This window comes from Salvelinus alpinus, chromosome 14, assembly GCF_045679555.1.
Source record: "Salvelinus alpinus chromosome 14, SLU_Salpinus.1, whole genome shotgun sequence".
Lineage (NCBI taxonomy): Eukaryota > Metazoa > Chordata > Actinopteri > Salmoniformes > Salmonidae > Salvelinus > Salvelinus alpinus.
In genome coordinates this window covers 13,058,640-13,071,724 of record NC_092099.1, presented here as the reverse complement: position 1 = coordinate 13,071,724, position 13,085 = coordinate 13,058,640, and the positions used below count along the sequence as shown (strand labels likewise).

The 13,085-nt window shown below is 41.5% G+C and overlaps 1 protein-coding gene across 23 annotated transcripts in view; it reads left to right on the top strand.

Moving 5' to 3' along the window:
* LOC139538440 (bromodomain adjacent to zinc finger domain protein 2B-like) overlaps positions 1–13,085 on the top strand; it is an 85,667-nt gene that overhangs the window by 59,766 nt on the left and 12,816 nt on the right. For 10 of the 23 annotated variants that reach the window (XM_071340482.1, XM_071340470.1, XM_071340469.1 and 7 more), the window contains 12 exons: positions 5,622–5,682; positions 7,355–7,463; positions 7,774–7,878; positions 8,389–8,602; positions 8,698–8,790; positions 8,968–9,029; positions 9,324–9,389; positions 10,404–10,469; positions 10,933–10,977; positions 11,248–11,280; positions 12,408–12,473; positions 12,760–12,900. In XM_071340482.1, the coding sequence (XP_071196583.1) occupies positions 5,622–5,682; positions 7,355–7,463; positions 7,774–7,878; positions 8,389–8,602; positions 8,698–8,790; positions 8,968–9,029; positions 9,324–9,389; positions 10,404–10,469; positions 10,933–10,977; positions 11,248–11,280; positions 12,408–12,473; positions 12,760–12,900 (1,061 nt within the window). The remainder of the gene's footprint in view (positions 1–5,621; positions 5,683–7,354; positions 7,464–7,773; positions 7,879–8,388; positions 8,603–8,697; positions 8,791–8,967; positions 9,030–9,323; positions 9,390–10,403; positions 10,470–10,932; positions 10,978–11,247; positions 11,281–12,407; positions 12,474–12,759; positions 12,901–13,085) is intronic. The other 13 variants (XM_071340484.1, XM_071340488.1, XM_071340468.1 and 10 more) reach the window with 8 other exon arrangements.

Sequence of the window (13,085 nt, the reverse complement as noted above, 5' to 3'; positions counted from 1 at the left end):
AGTACACTACATGGGAAATAGAGTTCCATTTGGGATGTAGCCTGAGTCTTTTTCCTAAATGCTGCAATCTTTTGAGTTTTCATTCCATTCCCAAAAATCATTCCTAGCTCTATTACTTGATATCTGTTTTGATATGGTCAGTTTGACAAGCAATTTTGTTTTAAAATTATATATAGTACCAGTCAAAAGTTTGGACACACCTACAGTACTCATTCCAGGGCTTTCTTACATTTGTACTATTTTCTACATTGTAGAATAATAGTAAAGACATCAAAACTATGAAATAACACATATGGAATCATGTAGTAACCAAAACAGTGTTAAACAACTCCAAATATATTTGAGATTTGAGATTCTTCAAAGTAGCCACCTTTTTCCTTGATGACAGCTGTGCACACTCTTGGCATTCTGTCAATCAGCTTCATGAGGTACAGTAGTCACCTGGAATGCAGTTCAATTAGCAGGTGTGCCTTGTTAATTTGTGGAATTTATTTCCTTAATGCATTTGAGCCTATCATTTGTGACTAGGTAGGGGTGGTATACAGATGATAGCCCTATTTGGTAAAATACCAAGTCCATATTATGGCATGAACAGCATAAATAAGCAAAGAGGAAAAAACAGTCCGTCATTACTTTAAGACATGAAGGTCAGTCAATCTACTCATTCCAGGGTTTTTCTTTCATTTTTACTATTTTCTAAATTGTAGAATAATAGTGAAGACATCAAAACTACGAAATAACACACATGGAACCATGTAGTAACCCAAAAAGTGTTAAACAAATCAAAATGTATTTTTATATTATTGACTGACTATGACTTTTCAAATCACCCAGTAGTACTATCTGCAGAGTTAGCTCCAGGTAAATGTTGCAATTCCTGGACCTGTGACCAAAAAGCTACAGTTGAAGTCAGAAATGTACATACACTTAGGTTGGAGTCATTAAAACTTGTTTTTCAACCACTCCACAAATTTCTTGTTAACAAATGATAGTTTTGGCAAGTCGGTTAGGACAGCTACTTTGTGTGTGACACAAGTAATTTTTCTATCAATTGTTTACAGACAGATTATTTCACTTATAATTCACTGTATCACAATTCCAGTGGGTCAGAATTAGAGGTCGACCGATTTAATCGGAATGGCCGATTTCAAGTTTTCATAACAACTGGAAATCGGTATTTTTGGACACCGATTTGGCAGTTTTTTTTGTTCGTTTTTTTACACCTTTATTTAACTAGGCAAGTCAGTTAAGAACACATTCTTATTTTCAATGACGGCCTAGGAACGGTGGGTTAACTGCCACATTCAGGGGCAGAACGACAGATTTTTACCTTGTCAACTCGGGGGATTCAATCTTGCAACCTTACAGTTAACTAGTCCAACGCTCTAACCACCTGATTACATTGCACTCCACGAGGAGCCTGCCTGTTATGCGAATGCAGTAGAAGCCAAGGTAAGTTGCTAGCTAGCATTAAACTTATCTTATAAAAAACAATCAATCAATCATAATCACTAGTTAACTACACATGGTTGATGATATTACTAGTTTATTTAGCGTGTCCTGCGTTGCATATAATCGATGCGGTGCGTATCGTTGCTCCAATGTGTACCTAACCATAAACATCAATGCCTTTCTTAAAATCAATACACAGAAGTATATATTTTTAAACCTGCATATTTAGCTAAAAGAAATCCAGGTTAGCAGGCAAAATTAACCAGGTGAAATTGTGTCACTTCTCTTGCGTTCATTGCACGCAGAGTCAGTGTATATGCAACAGTTTGGGCTGCCTAATTTGCCAGAATTTTACGTAATTATGACATAACATTGAAGGTTGTGCAATGTAACAGGAATATTTAGACTTGGGGATGCCACCCGTTAGATAAAATACGGAACGGTTCCGTATTTCACTGAAAGAATAAACGTCTTGTTTTCGAGATGATAGTTTCCGGATTCGACCGTATTAATGACCTAAGGCTCGTATTTCTGTGTGTTATGTTATAATTAAGTCTATGATTTGATAGAGAAGTCTGACTGAGCGATGGTAGGCACCAGCAGGCTCGTAAGCATCCATTCAAACAGCACTTTCGTGCGTTTTGCCAGCAGCTCTGCTGTTTATGACTTCAAGCCTATCAACTCCTGAGATGAGGCTGGTGTAACCGATGTGAAATGGCTAGCTAGTTAGCGGGGTGCGCGCTAATAGCGTTTCAAACGTCACTCGCTCTGAGACTTGGAGTAGTTGTTCCCCTTGCTCTGCAAGGGCCGCGGCTTTTGTGGAGCGATGGATAACGCTGCTTCGAGGGTGGCTGTTGTCGTTGTGTTTCTGGTTCGAGTCCAGGTAGGAGCGAGGAGAGGGACGGAAGCTATACTGTTACACTGGCAATACTAAAGTGCCTATAAGAACATCCAATAGTCAAAGATTAATGAAATACAAATGGTATAGAGAGAAATAGTCCTATAATTCCTATAATAACTACAACCTAAAACTTCTTACCTGGGAATATTGAAGACTCATGTTAAAAGGAACCACCAGCTTTCATATGTTCTCATGTTCTGAGCCAGGAACTTAAACGTTAGCTTTCTTACATGGCACATATTGCACTTTTACTTTCTTCTCCAACACTTTGTTTTTGCATTATTTAAACCAAATTGAACATGTTTCATTATTTATTTGAGGTTAAATAGATTTTTATTGATGTATTATATTAAGTTAAAATAAGTGTTCATTCAGTATTGTTGTAATTGTCATAAAAAATTTGGTCCTCCAATAATCGGCTTTTTTGGTCCTCCAATAATCGGTATCGGCGTTGAAAAATCATAATCGGTCGACCTCTAGTCAGAAGATTACATACACTAAGTTGACTGTGCCTTTAAACAGCTTGGAAAATTCCAGAAAATTATGTTGTGGCTTTAGAAGCTTCTGATGGGCTAATTGACATCATTTGAGTCAATTGGAGGTGTACCTGTGGATGTATTTCGAGGCCTACTCTCAAACTCAGTGCTTGATACCTCTTTGCTTGACATCATTGGAAAATTAAAAGAAATCAGCCAAGACCTCAGAAAAATAATTGTAGACCTCCACAAGTCTGGTTCATCCTTGGGAGCAATTTCCAAACGCCTGAAGGTACCACGTTCATCTGTACAAACAACAGTACGTAAGTATGAACACCATGGGACCACTCAGTCGTCATACCGCTCAGGAAGGAGACGCGTTCTGTCTCCTAGAGATGAACGTATTTTGGTGCGAAATGTGCAAATCAATCCCAGAACAACAGCAAAGGACCTTGTGAAGATGCTGGAGAAAACCTTTACAAAAGTATCTATATCCACAGTAAAACGAGTCCTATATCGACATAACCTGAAAGGCCGCTCAGCAAGGAAGAAGCCACTGCTCCAAAACCGCCATAAAAAAGCCAGACCACGGTTTGCAACTGCACATGGGGAAAAATATCATACTTTTTGGAGAAAAGTCCTCGGGTTTGGTGAAAGAAAAATAGAACAGTTTGGCCATAATGACCATCGTTATGTTTGGAGGGAATAGGCGGAGGCTTACAAGCTGAAGAACACCATCCCAACCGTGAAGCACGGGGGTGGCAGCATCATGTTGTGGGGGTGCTTTGCTGCAGGAGGGACTGGTGCACTTCACAAAATAGATGGCATCATGAGGATGGAAAATGATGTGGATATATTGAAGCAACATCTCAAGACATCAGTCAGGAAGTTAAAGCTTGGTCACAAATGGGTCTTCCAAATGGACAATGACCCCAAGCATACTTCTAAAGTTGTGTCAAAATGGTTTAAGGACAACAAAGTCAAGGTATTGGAGTGACCATCACAAAACCCTGACCTCAATCCTGTACAAAAGTTGTGGGCAGAACCTAAAAAAGCGTGTACGAGCAAGGAGGCCTACAAACATGACTCCGTTACACCAGCTCTGTCAGGAGGAATGGGCCAAAATTCACCAAACTTATTGAGGGAAGCTTGTGGAAGGCTACCTGAAACGTTTGACCCAAGTTAAACAATTTAAAGGCAATGCTACCAAATACTAATTGAGTGTATGTAAACTTCTGACCCACTGGGAATGTGATGAAAGAAATAAAAGCTGAAGTAAATCATTCTCTCAACTATTATTGACCTAAGACAGGGAATTTTTAATAGGATTAAATGTCAGGAATTGTGAAAAACTGAGTTTAAATGTATTTGGCTATGGTGTATGTAAACTTCTGACTTCAACTGTACATATGGCTAGTAACAAAATAAATTATCTAATGACTGTTTCTTTGCAGCAAAATCTGCAGAGCTGGGAAGGTTTATATCCCCCATATACTGTATATAACATTCTATTGTTTGCAAGAATTTTGCTTAATTTAAATAGAAACATCATACGTTTTGAATCCGACATTGTTTTGCGTATCAGTTCATAAACCATGTGCCGTTGGAATTGGTACCTCAAACTCTTCCCAACTATTTTGTAATCTATATGGCTCAGCTGTCAATTGTTTGGTCCTCAAATAAAAGTTGTCTTTTTTAGTGATCCAATACATTATATAGTACACTTATCATCATTTGGTTGTAATCCAGAGAGGTTAGAAAAAGTATCTAGATCCTCTCAGGCTGTTGAGGGATCCAAATGATGGATTTAAAAGAAAACATGAATCATCAGCGTACAATGAAACCTTTGTTTTTCAGCCCTGGATCCTCTTGATATTATTGTTGGATCTGATTTTAACAGCTAACATTTCTATGGCCATAATAAATGGATATTCCGATAGTGGACAACCTTGTTTTACTCCTCTTGACAGTTTAAAACTTGAAGTAGCCATTATTTACTATTTTACACCTAGGGTTACTATACATAACTTTAACCAGTTTAATAAGAGATTCCAAAATTGAAATATTCCAGGCATTTATATATAAACTCCAGTCGTACTTTATCAAAAGCCTTTTCAAAGTCAGCTATGAATACCAGGCCTGGTTTCCCAGATATTTCATAGTGTTCTATTGTTTCAAGTACTTGTCTTATATTATCTCCAATGTATCGTCCATGTAAAAAACCTGTCTGATTAGGATGAATAATATCAAAATAAAAATATTCCATCCAGTTAGCTTTATTTTATATAATATATTACACTTGGTCTTTCTGATCCTCTATGGTACAGTTTATTTCTATCTAGCTGTACTGTTAGTCTTTCCATTTCCTTTGTTAATATGGACTCTTTTGACCTATATTGCTTTTGTTTCAAAGATGAGTACTGCATTGCATGGCCTCTAAAAGCACATTTAAAGTGTCCCATACAATAAGGGGATCAATTTGACAAGCTATTAGTAATCCTGCATTGATGTGCCATTTTTAAAAGCAACAGTGGTTAAAAGGACCCTATGGTTTTTCCGTGGGGAATGTTTCTTTGTTTTATTCAATCGAACCTAACAGTCTGAAATGTTCTTGAAGGCCCCCTTGTATGGTGGGTAGAGTTTTCGAGACACTGTTTCCCCCTGGGCAACTGAATTGACGCAGGGTTTTCTTATTTTAGAGTAAGGGCACCTCTGGCAACACGACAGGGTTTCTGCATTTGCTCAGGTCACAGTGGATCTGTCCATTCTAATAAATCCCTTCTCTCTCCCAGGATCAGGGAAGAGAAGAAGAGTGATAGATGAGAGGGAGCTGCGGACACCTCTACAGTTTGGGTAAGCTATAACACAATCCACACTACTCTGACGGTCACTGGTACCATGTACTGTACAGTAGGTGGCGCAGTTAGTTTTGACACCATCCTAGTACGATATGATAGTGTACTGATGTCCTCTGTCCCTCGAACAACATGGATGGTGATAACTAAATGCGTCTCAAAGGAGCCAAATCATAGTGGATCCCCAATCCAGTGAGGTTCCTTTTTCCAGAGCAGTGATGAGACATTGTCAACAAGACAGTGGTTAGAGGGAGCATAGAAAACCACACCACATCCTCCCTCCCTCCAAAGCCAATGCCTGATAGTAGGCAGTTGCCAGGAAATGAGGAGCTGGTTCAGGGATAGTTGTGGGTTAACTACATCCAGTCTCAATACAGACACAAACATTAGCAGCTCCAGCACTGCCCCAGCATCCCCTCCTAAACCCAGCACTGCCCTAGCATCCCTTCCTAAACCCAGCACTGCCCTAGCATCCCTTCCTAAACCCAGCACTGCCCCAGCATCCCCTCCTAAACCCAGCACTGCCCCAGCATCCCTTCCTAAACCCAGCACTGCCCCAGCATCCCTTCCTAAACCCAGCACTGCCCCAGCATCCCTTCCTAAACCCAGCACTGCCCCAGCATCCCTTCCTAAACCCAGCACTGCCCCAGCATCCCCTCCTAAACCCACCACTGCCCCAGCATCCCTTCCTAAACCCAGCACTGCCCCAGCATCCCCTCCTAAACCCAGCACTGCCCCAGCATCCCTTCCTAAACCCAGCACTGCCCCAGCATCCCTTCCTAAACCCAGCACTGCCCCAGCATCCCTTCCTAAACCCAGCACTGCCCCAGTATCCCCTCCTAAACCCAGCACTGCCCCAGCATCCCTTCCTAAACCCAGCACTGCCCCAGTATCCCCTCCTAAACCCAGCACTGCCCCAGCATCCCCTCCTAAACCCACCACTGCCCCAGCATCCCTTCCTAAACCCACCACTGCCCCAGCATCCCTTCCTAAACCCAGCACTGCCCCAGTATCCCTTCCTAAACCCTATCAAATCCATCAAACACATGGTTTGATGCCACTCCATTTGTTCTGTTCCAGCCATTATTGGGCATCCCCTCAGCAGCCTCCACTGTGCACTATGTAGGGAGTAGGGTGCCATTTGGGACGTGTTCCCCAGGCCTTTTCTGTTAGGAGATGCCATCTGACCAGACACACTGAGAGAAGTGTGGTGTTCTGCCTGGCAGATGTCCATCCAGTAGAGTCTGATTACCTTTTGGAGTCATACAGGGCCATGCTGTACAGAGGCACAGCTGTAAGCGGGCTCGTTTAGATAGTTGACCTCAACAACATCTAGGTATCTGCTGAAGGATTGGCAGCAAGGAAAAGAGAGTCTAACAACTCTGGCTGACAGAGGATTATGTAAAATGAAAATATACTGTAAAAGGTGGTAGCGCAAAACAAATAACTGTTAAAGTTTCCATACATGGACCTTTCAAAGATACAATACATAGCTACAATACAGTCCAATTTATACAGCACTTGTCTCTCGTCTTTTACTGCCTAACAAAACTTGACGGTGTTGTACGTGATTGCAATGATTTATGGGTCCTGCACTGTATTGCCATCTCCGACCAATGAATGTGAGTGTGTTCCGGTGCATGGATTACTGAAACCTCCCTCCATGTTAGGTGGCAGAGAGAGACACGTATCCATAATGTGACAGGCCGTCTGCAGGGAGATGTGGCGTACTACGCTCCGTGTGGGAAGAAGATCCGGCAGTACCCTGATGTCATGAAGGTAAGACCTTCCCTCACAGGGCACGAACTTCCTCTCTACTATACCGGTCTTTTCTCTCTTCTATCCATCCTTATAGGTGTATCATTTAATACATATCAAATACAATTTAAAGTATTTAAAATATGCATTTTATTAAATACAATTTGTTATTTAATAATATATTCATTATTGAGTAGTTTTTTAAATATATTTTTTTACACTTTTCATTTTGTTCAGGAAACATAATTTACATCCAAAACCATTTGAAGTTGCTGTAACTTAACACTGATCGTCTGTCTCACCAAGGCCTCATTTATGTTCTTCTTTGTAGTATCTGTCCAGAAATGGAATAAGTGACATCATCACACGCGATAATTTTAGCTTCAGTGCAAAAATAAGGGTTGGCGACTTCTATGAAGCCAGAGAAGGACCCCAGGTGACTGTTTAATCTATCTATTGACCGTTTTCTCTCCACCCACAGAGCAGGGTCACCCGTAGCCTAAAGTACTGTATGTCATGTGTCAACGTTACATTCACAGGAAGTTCTATTGCTCTCTTGTCATATCAAGGCGAAGTGCACAAAGTAATAGCTAGTTAAAGGAATAGTCCACTCAGACACTATCTTTTAGTATTCTGTTCATTTAGTCCACTGTTAATACAATCCCCAAATGTTTTGCTTGTCAGCAGTCAACTTTGCCAAATAGAGCACATGTAACAACAACGGAGTAAGAAGAACTCCACGATGTATGAATTGAAGCTTGAAAATGGTTTCTTTAGTCAAGGGGAAGATGTGTGTGTATATTATATATATCAAGTATTGTCATATTGAAGGTTCTAACTGGCTGTCCCTCTCTCCCCTCTCCCCCCTCTCCTCTGTCTCCCCTTTCCTCTGTCTCGTCTCTCCTCTGTCTCGTCTCTCCTCTGTCTCTCCTCTCTCCTGCCGAAGGGTTTGCAGTGGAGCTTGTTGACCGAGGAGGAGGTGATTCCTCGGATCCTGGCCATGGAGGGGAGGCGCGGGCGTCCCCCCAACCCTGAGCACCAGAGGACGGGTGACGAGAGCCCCCGGTCCAGGCGCAGAAAGGGCCGACGCCCCAACGTCGGCGAGGCCGACTTCCCAGGCGCTACTGACGCCAAACTTCTGCGCAAACTGGAAGCTCAAGGTGGGTTCAGTTCTTGCAAAAATCACGGAGGTTTCTGTAAAGCTTCTGTAACCTATAGAACTATGAATGCAAAAAAATCTCTCCTTTTGTTGCAGAGATGGCTCGGCAGGCAGCCCAGATCAAGATGATGAGGAAACTTGAACAGCAGGCCATGGCACGAGCAGCCAAGGAAGCCAGGAAACAACAAGGTACAGTACGCTAGTGTTGTTGGTCTGTGAAAGCTGCTCTTGTGACAAAGCCATCCTGTTCTCTACCATAACACAGCAAGTACACTATAACCCACACAGTACAACCCTAATCTCAATGTTTTCTGTCTCTCTCGCTCTCTCTCTTGCTCTCTCTCTCGCTCTCTCTCGCTCTCTCAGCAATCATGGCTGCTGAGGAGAAGCGGAAACAGAAGGAGCGAGTGAAGATTTTAAAGCAGCAGGTAGGGAGTTGCCATTGTCATGTAATTTACAAAAGCTCAATTTTCGGATGCATCTGTTCACAAGGTGTTTTCGATTGGAAGGCTTCAAACACACATGACATTCAGGAGTGTTTTCTTCCAGGGTGAAAGATCTCAAGCAGAGTTAAATGCTTTGAAATCTTCTTTAAAGGGAAGATGCTAACCTTCAAGATGCTATACTGTCTTAATCTCCATAAAACTACTTATACAGCCCCCCTGTTCTAACATGCATGACTATAGATTTAATTCATTTGATCTCCCCCATCTTTTTACCAGGAGAAGATCAAGCGCATTCAGCAAATTCAAATGGAGAAGGAGCTCCGAGCGCAGCAGATTCTAGAGGTTGGTCCAAAGCGTTTTTACAGAAAAATTCATTTTTGCTGTTGGTAGGACTTTTCTAAATCAACCAATGGCTTTTTCTAAATTATGTGGTTGCACTTTTTCCAGTTATGTCTCCTATTACATGCTTAATTGGATTTTCACAAAGTGCCATTGAATAATAAAATCTCCTCAGACCGTGATGGGATTCAACACAAAATACCATCTATAAGACAATAGTCTCTAACAGTTTAGCACGAGGAGGAGAAACAGCTATTTTCCATGCACCGCGCTAATAGAAGCACCAAAGTATTTTAGCTTTACTAAATCAAATTTCAGTTGACACGGTTGGCAAGTCTCTCTTAACAGGATTCCTCTCTGCTTGTAATTACATAGTGAAATTTGGCTTAATTTATTCCGACTGGCTGCTGGTATTTTATAAGCACTAAAACAAGTTTGTCTTTTTAGTGTTAATGGAAGGAATTAATTATCTCAATGCACAAGATTACAATATTTTATGCTTGACATTGCCAGCAAGTGTATGCTGTGAGTGGGACTAGTTTTATTCAATATCTGAAAATCATGTAAAATATCATTTCTGGAGGAATTTTAGGATACATGGGAAATATACCATCCCCTTTCTGCTCTGAATTGAGCACTTCTGTCTATGTTGGACATATAGTTACCTCACTGCCTTGATAGTGTTAGTTAGTGTAGTTAGTAGAACCAAAACAATCTAGATTTTATGTGTCTACCCCTGCATGTTTGTTATTTGTGAAAATTGTCTTGATTTTAGTTCATCAAACAATGAAACATTATAGCCCTTCTACCTGACAGGAAATCACAATTAGCTTCTAGTAGGAACAAGCGCCAAGCCTAATCATACACGAGCTCAAAAGGATTTGTCTGTGTATTTCTGTCTGCCTACTGTATTTATATACTGCCAATCGACGTATAGTACATGTGCTGTTGCACGAAGTGTTGAAGCTGTCAAGGTTGTTTTGTTGCATGACCTGTAGACCTGTTTTGCACGCACAGACTAAAAGGAAAAAGACGGAAGAAGCGGCAAATGCCAAAATAATGGAGGCTGAGAAACGAAACAAGGTTAGTTTAGATGTCCTGTTAAAAGAATCAACCATTAATTTGTGGCCCACTCCTCCTCCCACTGTTTGCCTCGAGTCATACAACCTCTCTCCTCCTGATTCCCAATCTCCTCCTCGCACCTCATTGCCTCCAAGGGACTGCTTCTCCGGGTTTAGGGAAATCTCCTTGACACCCAGAGCAGACCTTTTCCATGTTAATCAGTGTCATAAAGGACAGTGCATTCTGTCTCTGCTTCCTGCGCGTGTCTAGAAACGGCTATGGCATTTCCATTTCACATTAGATCCAACCTGCCCGGGCTCTTTATGCCCGTCTGTCAATCAGATTAGTGAGGGATTTGAACTTCCTGTCGAATAAATCAGAGAAACCTCATCCGTTTGTCAGCTGCTTTTTTTTGTTTTTTTTTATGATGGAAATGAGGGGTATGTTTGGATTTTCAATGTTGTTTATCTTTTCCCCTTTAAAGGAGAAGGAGATGAGAAGGCAGCAGGCAGTCATTTTGAAGCACCAGGTAGGCATCGCTCTCCTGCACCACATGATGCCCAAAGCCCATTTCCACTTTCAATTCTACTGGAATCTTTTTAGAAAAAGGTCGTTTTTTTCTATATAACTACTTGACAGTTCACTGTTCAATTCTCCATATCGCTTTGTTAATTTCAGTTTTGATGACCCTAGCTTGTCACTCTTCCTGGGTTGGGCTTCTTATATGAACTTGGTTTAACTTGGTTTATATGAGCCTGTGATTTCTGTTTCGTAATACTTTGCCAACTCTTTCTCCCAGGAGTTGGAGAGGCATAGACTAGATATGGTATGGGTATGTTTATTTTTGTACATCTAACACCGCATCGTGATATTGGTTGTGCTATGGTTGTCATAGCAATGCATACAGTGTAGCGCCGGCTGCCGTCATACTGCATTCTTCTGCATGGCTTTTGAGCAAAGTGCGTTGCGTATGTCTTGCTCTGTTGGCTCAAAAATCTGGATATCTGTGCAAATAGTCAAGACTTTCTTGATTCTTTCAGATTTACATTAAGGGGAGCCATGCACACTCACTCTCATTGTCCTAAAGACTTGACATCCAGTGTTTTTGTTTTCCAGTGAATGGAAATGCTTGAAATACAGTCGTAAAAGTCAATGCAGTGTATGTTGCAATTTTCCATTTTGCCACCTGACCAAACAGACCCGTCCATCGCTGGCTTTTCTCCTGCTTGTTGACATCAGTTTAAATCACCAACCTCACGAAACCATTCTCATTCATCGTTTTGTTGTTCCATATTTGAGATTTCAGTTCTGCCTTTGCACACGAACCTACTTATCATAGGTTACAGTAGGCTAAAGAGAGGGGATATAGCATTGCTTTAAACCCATGTCATACTGAACAGGAGTGCCCTGAGTACGTGCCTAAGACAAATTCCTTACTACAAGGCCTCAATCTCCAATTGAATCCATGACTGTATTTGTGAGAGGTAACTTGCTTTCGGTATTATCTTATTTGCATTCTGATATAAGAAGGTATTTTGTTTAGCTTCTCACCAGTCAATAAAGAATGACAAACCATAGCAACTTTATAACACAGTATAATACAATGCTGCCTGTTTCGTTCTTAGACGCGATGGTAGAATTACCGGCACTTTCTATTGCCAGCATACTCAAACGCATTCAAGCCGACTCTAACTTCAAGTTTACGCTTTCTGTTGATACCGCCCTCATACCCGTTGCTTTACCCTTTTTTAGCTTTTTGGTTGTCATTATATTGCCCTCTAAACCGCCACTGTAATGTTTACAACGATGGCCGTACTTATATCTGTTGTCTGTGTCCTACTATACATATCATCATGGTAAGCTGTTGTGTTTGATGTCTATATGAAGTGTCCCTCTGTGTTGAGGCTGTGTGTGTGTGCGTGTGTGCGTGCGTGTGCGCGCGTGTGTGTGTTCTGTCAGGAGAGGGAGAGGCGGAGGCAGCACATGATGCTGATGAAGACCATGGACGCCCGTAAGAAAGCAGAGGTGCGTGATTCCCAACTCGACCACTTCTCCGTCAAGTTGTTACAGCAGGTTTATGGTTACTGCCTCCTCTCCACATTTCCTCCTTCAACTCATCTTTTGAACTATATGGTGTGTGAATAAATGCGAGAATCGGGCCCCAAGAAATCTGCTGTGAAAGTGCGGCAATTTATAAAGCAAGGGAAGGCCTAGTGTTGGGCTGAATTGTAATGGCATAATCCCTAACACGATTGTCTGCAACGGTGCCAATAGCATGCACTGTTAACTTGGTCTGTAATTTGGACCTTAGGAGCGGGAGCGCTTAAAGCAGGAGAAGAAGGATGAGAAGCGGTTAAACAAGGAGCGGAAATTGGAGCTTAGAAGACTGGAACTGGAAATTGCCAAGGAGCTGAAGAAGCCAAATGAAGACATGTGCTTAGCAGATCACAAGGTATTCACTACTCATAGGCGATCACAATTTAGTTCCCCAGCTGAAAGGGAGATCTGGGGAAGAATTTGTATTAAGACTTTGATATCATACCCAGAAATTGCTCATGTTGCCCACATTTAATCACACATTTGTCTGTTATTTGAATATGTATGTTGATCGTCTTATGGATTACACCAGTGCTTTTA